This window comes from Ammodytes marinus (genome assembly GCF_949987685.1).
Source record: "Ammodytes marinus genome assembly, chromosome: 15".
Taxonomy (NCBI): Eukaryota; Metazoa; Chordata; class Actinopteri; order Uranoscopiformes; family Ammodytidae; genus Ammodytes; species Ammodytes marinus.
In genome coordinates, this window is record NC_137219.1 from 17,260,768 (window position 1) to 17,272,129 (window position 11,362).

Here is an 11,362-nt window from a genome sequence, read left to right on the forward strand (position 1 = left end):
GTCATAGCGGCACCACATGAAAGCAGCGCCTCTTTTGCATTCCCCGAACGTCTGCACCTCATTAGCTAACCACAACATGTTTTTTTCGGTTTGCCATATTCTTGCTCCAGAGGGCACATCATAATCATTTAGGCCTATTGTATGGAGGGGCAACCTAGGGCACTCAATCACTTTTGTGCACGTGTAAAGGGCGGCCAATAAGGCACTTTCTCTCGTTTTCACCACCATGGAGGGCACTTTAGCAACACTTTTTCAACCCTGAGGGCACCAGACGTGCAGAAGGGCTATAGAAGGGCACTAGAAGGGCACCAGAAGGGCACCAAAAGTGCACCAGAAGGGCTGAAGGGCACTAGAAGGGCACTAATGAAGGCACGTCATCGAATTTTCTTGTTCATCATAACTTATTGTATGAAGGGGTACCCTAGACGGGCACCCAATCATGTTTTGCACGTGAAAAGGGCAGTCAACAAGGCCTTTCCTCTCGTTTTCACCACTCTTGAGGGCACTTTAGCGCACTTTTTCAACCATTGAGGCGGACTTTTACTTTTGTCTGCCACTTACCATAACAATGTGCTCACTTTAGAAGCTGTGCAGCTGTACTGAAGCCATCAGTCACTTTATGCAAAATCTCCATTGTATCACTTTACTGCATGTCTGTGTGTTAAGCAGTTTTTAAACTTTGTGCTTTTTATCCTCACAACTGTTGGCATTATTTTTATTTTGTCAATCTCCCATTTGTTGGTATAGGCCTATTTATGTTGTACATGTGGTTGTTGGATCATTGTATATGAATGTATGGTAAGATTGCAATTTAATTGTATCAGCAAGTTTGACTATATTTGATTGATATTTGTTTAATATTTTGTCCTGTTTAAGACAATAAAAATACATTTAAACATATCTAGAATCTAGTGTCATCCATCATGTGTATTTTTCATTTCTGATACTTGTTGTCCCTAAAGTACAAAAAGTTTGGTCTCTCCCTTGTTATTGCCTGTTTATCTTATTTTGTCCTTTACGTGGGTTGTTGTTAGTTTTGCTCCTTATATGAAATTGAGGCAAGTTGCTCAGAAGTGGACTCCGGGTTAATCTGGGCCAAATGTGGACAGTGGACTGTTATGAAATAAAGTCTAACAGCAAACTGGGTATTGTTTATTCGATTGAAGAAAATATTTATTTTACCTTCTCTTTTACCTCTAGTCAAGAATCAATAAAAAAGGATAGAAATTGATGGTCGCCACATCGATTCTGCCTCATCACCACAGGGGGGAGACAGAGACCAACGTACAATCAGGCCCACATGTCAAACAGCAGATTACAACAGATGCTTCCACATGATAAGACCAGGGGCCTATTTCAGGTAGCTGGTTTTGAGGCAACCCAGAGTTTGTTCGCTCTAACTCTGGGTTTTCCGTTTCAGGTAGCAGGTTCAGCGCAACCGAGAGTCAGTTACTGCGGCAACATACGCCGTGGGTCTAACCTGCTGGATAGGTGGTTAGACCTACCCTGAGTTTGTTTTCACTTTACGCTGCAGCTCCGACTGAAGAAAGAGTGTCACTGTCACACGCGTCCATGTACAGTTTGAAGCAAAATCACTCCATAGAAATCTCCATCGGGATGTTTTTATCATTTCCTGATGATTTTACGTTTGACCGATCATTTATCTGATCAGTAGCCTTGTTCTCAGCCCTCCGTCCGTTCATATAGGCGGCCACCTTACACATCGTGACATGCTCTACATTCAGATTAATAAACCTATTTGTATTGTATGCTTTTTAACGTCTGTGCCACTGAACAGATTTATGTCAGGTGAATTCATGTAACGCTGCGGCTGCACGCGATTGTTACTGTTCACTTGTGCGATCCTAAAGTCACAGACGAGCCTCGTTAAGGCCAGGACACACCAGTCCGACATGTTACGACTACGCAAAAAATGGAGTCGGCCGTTTCAGGAATCTCCAGTCTTCCCGTCGCGGCCAAAGAACACACCGAGACGACTGTTTATTTTCCGTATGCTCGCGGGACCTAATGTCTCCACAACAGCAGGCGGCGCTAATCTGTATTGTGGCCCGAAAAAATACGAAAGCCGGAAATGATTGGACATCTCTCTAGAGCAATACCCGTTCAACAGGCCCTCGTTCACTTGCCCTAGGCACTTGCCCTCGGGGGAATCCCCGCTGCCATCTTAAGTGTCGTTCCAATAGTCTGGAAACTGAAGTGAACTTCGTGAGATAGACCCTCGGAGGGCTGAGTGATCAAGTCAACATGGATGGTCACTCCGAGGTGGATATCACCCACAGTGCATTGCAGTTCGTCTTCTTCTTCTTCTCCTTTTATTTTCCGGTAGACTGTATGCTTTTAGGGACATCGTGGCCACCCGCAGGACAAATATATATATATAAATATATTCCAAAACGCCTCAATTAGGCTATCCTATTTCCATACGAACAATCCAGTGAATGTATTGCAGTTTACACATTGCTGCTATAACACCGATGGCTGCCAATTAGAGGACTATTTAAAACAAATGTTTTTGGTTGAAAGTATAAATAAGAAAATATGTCGGAGCAAACTATTTACATGTGTAAGTATCAATATCTTGATAATCTGAGTTACCGTGTCGAAATTCAATGTTTGTTATGCTATGGAAATGGCTTTCTGCAACATAGGCTACCTTAGCAGAATGTTATAATTCTGTATTATTTGCATTCAGATTTACCTATGTAACTGACGGTCCATTGCGACTACAAGGGCAAGTGGGCAAGTGGGTTCCATTTAAATCCTCTGCTCCTCCCCCGCCCAGTCTCCCTCCGCTCTCCAAGTTCCCTCCGTGCAACGTATGCTGTTACGTCATGCCAAGGGCTGAGGGTAAATGAACAAGGGGAAGTGCAACTACTATTGGAATGCAGGGTTAGGTTGCGTTCCGAATCGCATACTTTCTACTATATAGTATGTAGAAAAAAGATTTAGGATGTCCCGATTCTTGTGGCCAGATTTAGGATGGTTAGAATACCCGGATGGTCTACTTCATGCGGCCAAGATTGTTAGTGTTGAAAAGTGCATCCTATTTGGGCGATTCTGACCCACAATCCAGTGCGCACGTGAAGTGACGTAACATCGACGAAGCCTATAGGTCCATGTTATGAAAACAAACGGGGATGCGACGGATATAAAAGCAAGAGGCAAGATCAAGGCGCAATGTTATGATGAAATAAGAGAGAAAAGTATGTCCCAATAGTATGTCTACTGCATCCTAACTAGATTCTTTTTATCGTCGGATGTAGTATGTAGAATAGAAAAAAGAAAGAGTATGGGATTCGGAACGCAACCATAGATAGAAATACGTATTTATATTTATGGACCATAAGAGCACAATTTTTAGCAGAGAGTTTCGAGCATGGTGTCGAGCAGTCAACAAGGGTTGATGCATGTGAGTACTCTCAAAACGAAACGAACAAACACATTAAAACGATGGCTAGCTGTTGTTAGCTGTTTGTGCTACCCGCCTCACTTCCGGGCTTCACTGATTCGCTAGCCCTCCTCCAATCAAATTGCTCCAAATGAAAGACGGTCGGCCGCCGATTGAACATGTTCAATCGGCGGCCGACAGGCTCAAAACAAGCCCGACGACCTCTACGTCGGCCGACGTCACGGCACACACCAAACAGATTCGTCTTTTTTTTTGACGACGGCGATTATCGGGCTGGTGTGTCCTGGCCTTTAAATAGCCTAATATGAATATAAAAATTATATAATAATTTAAACTGTGATCACTTGAGGAAAATGGATCTGGTAATAAATCAATCAGGCTCTTCAATGGAAACTGTCACCTTATGTGTCAGACGTTAATGTCTTTCACTCCCCATTTAAAAGAAGCGACAGTCTGTTTACTGCACAGTGGGCTATTAGGCTATAGCTTCCCAACATATTATACAGCGAATATAAAACACTGTCAGAAATGCTGTGCCACGCCAGCTTTATTACTTTACTGCTGATATGCGTAACTTTTTAAAATAGACTATGGAAGCGAAATGATTGCTCTGTTTTTTTCTGAATTGTAGAGGAGATTAGATCAGAGTTATGTGACAATATCCCCGTTAATTCTTCTCCGTAGGCTACCATAAACTCATTCGTTAATATTTCTAACTCCAGTGGGAGTAGCGGAGAAGTTTTTTTTTTTTTTTTTTTGAGAAGTGGAGAAGTGGGAGGATCACGCATTTGTTTCTTCTGTTTCCATGGTGAATCATGTAAAGGCCAGGACACACCAGTCCGACATGTTCCGACAACGCAAAAAATGGAGTCGGCCGTTTCAGGAAGCTCCAGTCTTCCCGTCGCGGCCAAAGAACACACCGAGACGACTGTTTATTTTCCGTACGCTCGCGGGACGTAATGTCTCCACAACAGCAGGCGGCGCTAATCTGTATTGTGGCCCGAAAAAATACGAAAGCCGGAAATGATTGGACATCTCTCTAGAGCATAAACATAGATAGAAATACGTATTTATATTTATGGACCATAAGAGCACAATTTTTAGCAGAGAGTGTCGAGCATGGTGTCGAGCAGTCAACAAGGGTTGATGCATGTGAGTACTCTCAAAACGAAACGAACAAACACATTAAAACGATGGCTAGCTGTTGTTAGCTGTTTGTGCTACCCGCCTCACTTCCGGGCTTCACTGATTCGCTAGCCCTCCACCAATCAAATTGCTCCAAATGAAAGACGGTCGGCCGCCGATTGAACTCGGGCTCAAAACAAGCCCGACGACCTCTACGTCGGCCGACGTCACGGCACACACCAAACAGATCTGTCTTTTTTTTTGACGACGGCGATTATCGGGCTGGTGTGTCCTGGCCTTTATCAGCGATCCATTGACGATGGCTTTTATGCACACGCTCCACCCAGAGTGAACACGCTCAGAGTTGATTGACCCAACGCTGATCCACTGTTCTGTAACCGAAAACCCAGAGTTACTCATCAACCCTGGATTAAACTCAGAGTATGTAAAACCAGCTACCTGAAATAGGCCCCAGGGCCGCCTTAATGCACGGGTTTACCTGGGCTGAAGCCCCAGGGCCTACGAAGATCAGGGGCCTCTCAAAAAATAAATATATATATATATTTTTTTTTTACTGTCTCAATATAGGCCCCTGATCTAAGAAGGCCCCGAACATTGTCATTTAAAACAATAAATTATTGACTGGCTCATGATAGGCCCCTAATCTTCATAGGGGGGGCGGGCGTACGGAGAACAGGGGCCTATCATGAACCAGTAAAGAAAAAGGAAAAAAAATCACATTATTTTTGGCCTATGAAGATCAAGGGGCCTATCATTCACCAGTACATTTTTGTTATTTTTGTTTAAAAAACATTGTTCGGGGCAACGCAGATCAAGGGCCTATATTGAGTTGAGCCATTAAAAACAAAACGAAGAGTTCAAAGAGAGAAGTAGCTTTGGGATAAGGGATTATTTAAAAAAAAATTGGAATGCTGAATGACTGGATTTTTTAAACCTGTATATTTTTGTTTCTGCTTTTTGGAATTTCTGTGTCTCCAAATTATTCCAGAAAATAGCTCACATAGGGCATAGTTGATTTAGCCTCAGTTTTCTTCTCAAAGTGCACCAGATTGATGCATTTTACTTTAAAAGGTTCAAATTTTTCTTCCGGGGGGGCATGCCCCCGGACCTCCCTAAAAGGTCCTGGGACCCCACCGCTGTCTCCTCAATAACTTGGAAAAACACTGTAACCAACCATGTGTGTTTGGTTATTAAAAGTCATTAGACCAGGAGGGGGTTATTTACATGTTACCTTAAGTGATTTTGTATTTCATCAATAGAGATATTGTGGTGTAGACAAACATGGCTTTAACGCATCTGTATTGTAAGACCGCCGCCCGGGGGGGCCTACGAAACCTCTCAGCCCCAGGGCCTAGTGGCAGGTAAAGGCAGCCCTGGATAAGACCAGTGTGAGTCGTTTAACTCATTTCTAATGTTGTTAATTTATATATCTATTGATAAATGCAGTGTTCCTCAAATGATCACTTTGATGAATAACTCAGTAACATACGTTTTTTGTTCAAGTCAAGATTACAACTCATACTATGTATTCCCTCTTTTGTTTCTATTTATTTTAACAATGTATCTAATAATGATGAGCATTCTAGACGAACAGATGCAGAATTGAAGGAGCACTCAACTTAAAAAGTCATGTTTTAATGTACCAGAATGTGGTTCTTAAGTTTCATTTACATAGAAATTATTCTTGTGATTGTTCTGTCTCGTGATGATCAAAATGCAAATAATGTGACTGTGGCCGTGCCCTTACTTCTGGCAACAGGCATCACATAGGAACACCTTTTATTGAGCTCAGTAAGAGATCACCTCCGACACAGAAGGCAGGCACTTACTGCTAAAGCTGACATGGAGGGAATTTGTGAGTGTTAATTTTTACTTTGACCCTATACTGTTCCTTCATACTATTCAAGAAATACTGTATATCAATGAGCAAATATGCTTTCACAATGTGAATAAGAGGTTTTCATTTTTCTTCTTGTGTTTTATTAGGTGAGAAAATCGATGGCGACCTTCTCAGAGAAATTTGTGAGTTAACTACTTATTTTTCCATTTTTTAATGACTTTCTTTATATTCATCAGAGAAAAGCAAGTACTTTTGCTTCTGGAAGGTCAGCATGAATGACATGTCTTTGTTTCCTTTCTGTGTTTCATTGCCAGGTGAGCTTTTGGTAGAAAATCGTGAAACAGTTTGTAAGTATCAATTTTTCTTTGACCATAATGTTCCTTCATATTAATCAGCAAATGTATTTGCTCAGGTCAGGTCAGCGTGAATAACATGATTTTACTTTTCTTTTCTTGTTTCATTGATAGGTAAGATTTTCGTAATAGGCTCAGGTAAAACACACATTTAAAACATGTTAACCTTACTGTAAATATAAAAATGTCCTCCTTGTGTCTTGTCATCTTAATAGACAAAGTTTTATCTGCTACTTTCTTGCCCAGGAGGTGTCCTATCTTGGCTCTTGTTTCCCTTTCTCCTGGCATCCATAGGTTTTACAGCTACTGGAATAGCAGCTGGCTCCCTTGCTGCCAAAATTATGGCGTATCTTGCTGTTGCAAATGGAGGAGGAGTGGCAGCAGGAAGTCTGGTGGCCTTCTTGCAGTCACTTGGTAAACTAAATGTTTTATTTATGTCTCTTTATCTTATCACCGTCTGTCATTACAAATGTGCAGTAAAGGTTCTTGATTAGTCAAATAAGAATGTTTACATAATAGAGAGGAGCTGTCTGAGCATTAAGGTAAACAGTGACGCAAAATATTATGAAGATGTTTTAGTTTGTCAGTAGGTTTAATGTTTGGAGGGGGGAAACAATTTTACTTGTGGACTTTACTTATGAAGTGTAATACAGACTTGATGGCCTGTTGTGAATCCTAAAGTGTAATATGATCTCACTTCAGCTGCAGGCGGTCTGTCCTGGGGAGGCACTGGAGCTACGGCCAGCGCTGGAGCAACACTGGCGTCGCTGCTCTCAACAATTTGTAACCAAACCAAAACAAACTAAAGATTATCTTATTTTAACAGCAGGGACATGCCCAATATTTACTCTTACCTGACAAAGACGACTACGGATTATGTTTTACTTTAACGTTAACATCTGTTCTCATGTGTTTGCCACACACTCATCTTAAAGCATAATTTAAGAAGAAAGTGTAATACTTAATAATAGGCTACATAATATTATCATACTTTACCTTTGTATGGACATGAATATTTAAAAAAAAGATCTACATGAATTATATTGCACCTTTTCATCTTGTCATAAAGTATTTCAACGAGCCAAAACGTTGATTTATAAATGTGGAAGATGCAGCCCAGTGTCACTTTCATGTTCATTAGCTCTGATGAGTCTTTGTTTTGACACCATTTAACTGAATCTAAAGACAACTAAGATGATGCTTGTTCTGTCCAGGTCCAGACCAAAATAAAATGCATGCTCAATAAAGCAATTGTTCTATTGTTGTTGTTTTTAACATATTACATGTTTGCTCTTTTAATTAAAATGTACATGGAGTTCATTTGACTCTTAGGCCTCTAAACTTCTAATCGTGCCCCTTGCATTGTGATGCATTCGGCTCTTCTTTGTCAAGTAGTAGGCTATAGTATTTTAATTTATTGAGTAATATATTTTATTCATAATTCATTCCTAAATGTAGCAACATGTCCTGCATAAAGGATTAACACTATTAATATCCCTTGCAAATGAAGTTTGACTTCCCCGAGCATCAGCTGACTGATATTTATCTAATATTTTGTCTTGTTTAAGACAATAAAAATACATTTGAACATATCTAGAATCTAGTGTCATCCATCGTGTGTATTTTTCATTTCTGATAATTGTTGTCCCTAAAGTACCTTAAGTTTGGGCTCTCCCTTGTTATTTCCTGTTTATCTTATTTTGTCCTTTACATGGGTTGTTGTTAGTTTGGCTCCTTATACTATGAAATTGAGGCAAGTTGCTCAGAAGTGGACTCTGGGTAAATCTGGGCCAAATGTGGACAGTGGACTGTTATGAAATAAAGTCTAACAGCAAACTGGGTATTGTTTATTCGGTTGAAGAAAATATTTATTTGACCTTCTCTAGTCCATAGAATCCATAAAAAAGGATGGAAATTGATGGTCGCCACATCGATTCTCCCTCATCACCACAGGGGGGAGACAGAGACCAACGTACAATCAGGCCCATATTTCAAACAACAGATTACAACGGATACTTCAACATCGTAAGAAGAACCAGTGAGTCACTTAACTAATTTCTGATATTGTTAATTGATATGTCTATTCACAAATGCAGTATTCCTCATATGATCACTTCGATGAAAGCCCCATAGTAACATACGTTTTTTTTCACGTTATGATTACAACTCATACTAGCCTATGTATTCCCTCTTTTGTTCCTATTTATTTGAACAATGTATCTAATAATGATGAGCATCGAGATGAACGCATGAAGATATGAAGGAGCACTCTTAAAAAGTCATGTGTTAATCTACAAGAATGTGGTTCTTAAGTTTCACTTACTAAGAAATGATTCTTGTGATTGTTCTGCCTTATCGTGATGATCAAAATGCAAAATATGTAACTATGGCCGTGCCCTTATAGCAACAGACATGATGTATAAAGAGCTTTTGTTGAGCTCAGTTAGAGATCACCTCCGACACAGAAAGCAGGCACTTACTCCCAAAGCTGACATGGAAGGAATTTGTGAGTTTTCATTTTTACTTCGACCATAATGTTCCTTCATGCTATTCAAGAAATATTGTATATAAATGAGCAAATATGCTTTCACAATGTGAATAAGAGGTTTTGATTTTCTTCTTGTGTTTTATTAGGTGAGAAAATCGATGGCGACCAACTCAGAGAAATTTGTGAGTTAACTACTTATTTTTCCATTTTTTAATGACTCTCTATATTCATCAGAAAAAAGCAAGTACTTTTGCTTCTGGAAGGTCAGCATGAATGACATGTCTTTGTTTCCTTTCTGTTTCATTGCCAGGTGAGCTTGCTATGGACCAAAGTGAAACAGTTTGTATGTATCCATTTGCATTCGTCCATACGTTTCCTCATATTAATCAGCAAATGTATTTGCTCAGGTCAGGTCAGCGTGAATAACATGATTTTACTTTTCTTTTCTTGTTTCATTGATAGGTAAAATTTTCATTATAGGCTCAGGTAAAACACACAATTAAAACATGTAAAACTAACCTGTAAATATAAAAATCCCTTCCTTGTGTCCTGTCATCTTAATAGACAAAGTTGTATCTGCTACTTTCTTGCCCAGGAGGTGTCCTGTCTTGGCTCCTGTTTCCCCTTGTCCTGGCATACATAGGTTTTACATCTGTTGGAATAGCAGCAGGCTCCCTTGCTGCCAAAATGATGGCGTATTTTGCATTTGCAAATGGAGGAGGAGTGGCAGTAGGAAGTCTGGTGGCCTTCTTGCAGTCACTTGGTAAACTACATGTTTTATTTATGTCCCTTTTATCTTATCACCTTCTGGCATTACACATGTGCAGAAAAGGTTCTTGATTAGACACATATTGTTTTTATAATGGAGAAGAGCCGTCTGAGCATTAAGGTAAACAGTGACGCAAAATATAATGATGAAGCTTTAGTTCACCATTAGGTTTAATGTTTGGAGAATCCTAAAGTGTAATATAATCTCACTGCAGGAGCAGGCGGTCTGTCCTGGGGAGGCACTGCAGCTACGGCCGGCGCTGGAGCAAAACTGGGATCTCTGCTGTCAACCATTTGTAACCAAACCAAAACAAACTAAAGATTTACAGCAGGGACATGCCCAATATTTAGGCCTACTCTTACGTGACAAAGACCATTACAAATTATGTTTAACTTTTGGGTGAAGTTTTTAATTTATATGTGTGTGCCACACACTCATCTTAAAACTTAATTTAAGAAGTAAAATACTCATAATACATTACATACTGTTTATATAATACTTTTACATTTGTGTTGACATAAAAAGTATAAAACAGGGTAGACAGAGAATACTGTACATTTTCATTTTGTCATAAATTATTTTAAGGTGCCAAAAGGTTGATTTATAAATGTGGAAGATGCAGCCCTTCATGTTCATTAGCTCTGATGAGTCTTTGTTTTGACACCATTTAACTGAATCTAAAGACAACTAAGATGATCCTTCTGTGCTCTTTGAACACTTTTATCTGATTATACTGATTGTACTGTCCAGGTCCAGACCAAAATAAAATGCATGCAAAATAAAGCGATTGTTCCATTATTGTTGTTTTTACCAGAATTGTTGCTCTGTTGATAAAAATTAACATGGAGTTAATTTGACAAGGCATCTAAACTTCTAATCGTGCCTCTTGCATTGTGATGCATTCGGCTCTTGATTGTCAAGTAGTAGGCTATAGTATTCAAATGTATTGTGTAATATGTTATATTTATATATCATTTGTCAATAAGTCTTATCCTAAAAGTAGCAACATGTCCTGCATAATGGATTAACACTATTAATATCCCTTGAGTATAAATACGTATTGTTGTCCTTTAATATGTACTTTGAGTGAATGCAGGTATGAAGGAGCAGTCACAACTGAACCGCTTTAACAACTAATTAGTGTTTCTGTCTTTGTTTTTTTTCCAAATGTTATTCTAATTACAGTCATGATACACAACCTCAGAATGTTAATAACTAATATGTTAATTTGGTTTGAATGGAGACAAAGACTCTCTGACGCCCTGTTTTGTTCAAATTTGACCAAGAAATTCTAAAACTCCGCCAACCAAAAGAAACGGAACTCAGCCCAGTGCAG

The 11,362-nt window shown here is 39.6% G+C and overlaps 2 protein-coding genes across 3 annotated transcripts; both read left to right on the forward strand.

Annotated features, from left to right (window-relative positions):
• The first annotated feature begins 6,398 nt into the window (after positions 1–6,398).
• LOC307261751 (interferon alpha-inducible protein 27, mitochondrial-like) lies at positions 6,399–7,745 on the forward strand. Its single transcript, XM_080042353.1, has 6 exons — positions 6,399–6,431; positions 6,563–6,598; positions 6,731–6,763; positions 6,884–6,907; positions 7,016–7,183; positions 7,472–7,745. The coding sequence occupies exons 1-6, from the start codon at positions 6,419–6,421 to the stop codon at positions 7,573–7,575; spliced, it is 378 nt and encodes a 125-aa protein (XP_079898479.1). The 5' UTR covers positions 6,399–6,418; the 3' UTR covers positions 7,576–7,745.
• Positions 7,746–9,222: 1,477 nt separating this feature from the next.
• Positions 9,223–10,795, forward strand: LOC307261750 (interferon alpha-inducible protein 27-like protein 1). 2 transcript variants are annotated; one of them, XM_080042351.1, is made up of 6 exons: positions 9,223–9,275; positions 9,404–9,439; positions 9,568–9,600; positions 9,720–9,743; positions 9,853–10,020; positions 10,241–10,795. In XM_080042351.1, exons 1-6 carry the CDS (start codon positions 9,263–9,265, stop codon positions 10,342–10,344), a joined length of 378 nt encoding a protein of 125 aa, XP_079898477.1. In that variant the 5' UTR covers positions 9,223–9,262; the 3' UTR covers positions 10,345–10,795. The 2 variants fall into 2 exon arrangements, with proteins under 2 accessions (XP_079898477.1, XP_079898478.1); XM_080042352.1 differs by having other exon boundaries at positions 9,901–10,020.
• Positions 10,796–11,362: the final 567 nt, after the last annotated feature.

What these genes read in the sequence shown, in the direction of transcription:
- LOC307261751 (XM_080042353.1), top strand. An exon ending in AGAAAATCGTGAAACAGTTT is followed by an intron (nt 6,764 to 6,883) that starts GTAAGTATCAAT and finishes TTTCATTGATAG; the next exon opens with GTAAGATTTTCGTAATAGGC. An exon ending in GGCCTTCTTGCAGTCACTTG is followed by an intron (nt 7,184 to 7,471) that starts GTAAACTAAATG and finishes ATCTCACTTCAG; the next exon opens with CTGCAGGCGGTCTGTCCTGG.
- LOC307261750 (XM_080042351.1), top strand. An exon ending in GGACCAAAGTGAAACAGTTT is followed by an intron (nt 9,601 to 9,719) that starts GTATGTATCCAT and finishes TTTCATTGATAG; the next exon opens with GTAAAATTTTCATTATAGGC. An exon ending in AATTTTCATTATAGGCTCAG is followed by an intron (nt 9,744 to 9,852) that starts GTAAAACACACA and finishes TTTCTTGCCCAG; the next exon opens with GAGGTGTCCTGTCTTGGCTC.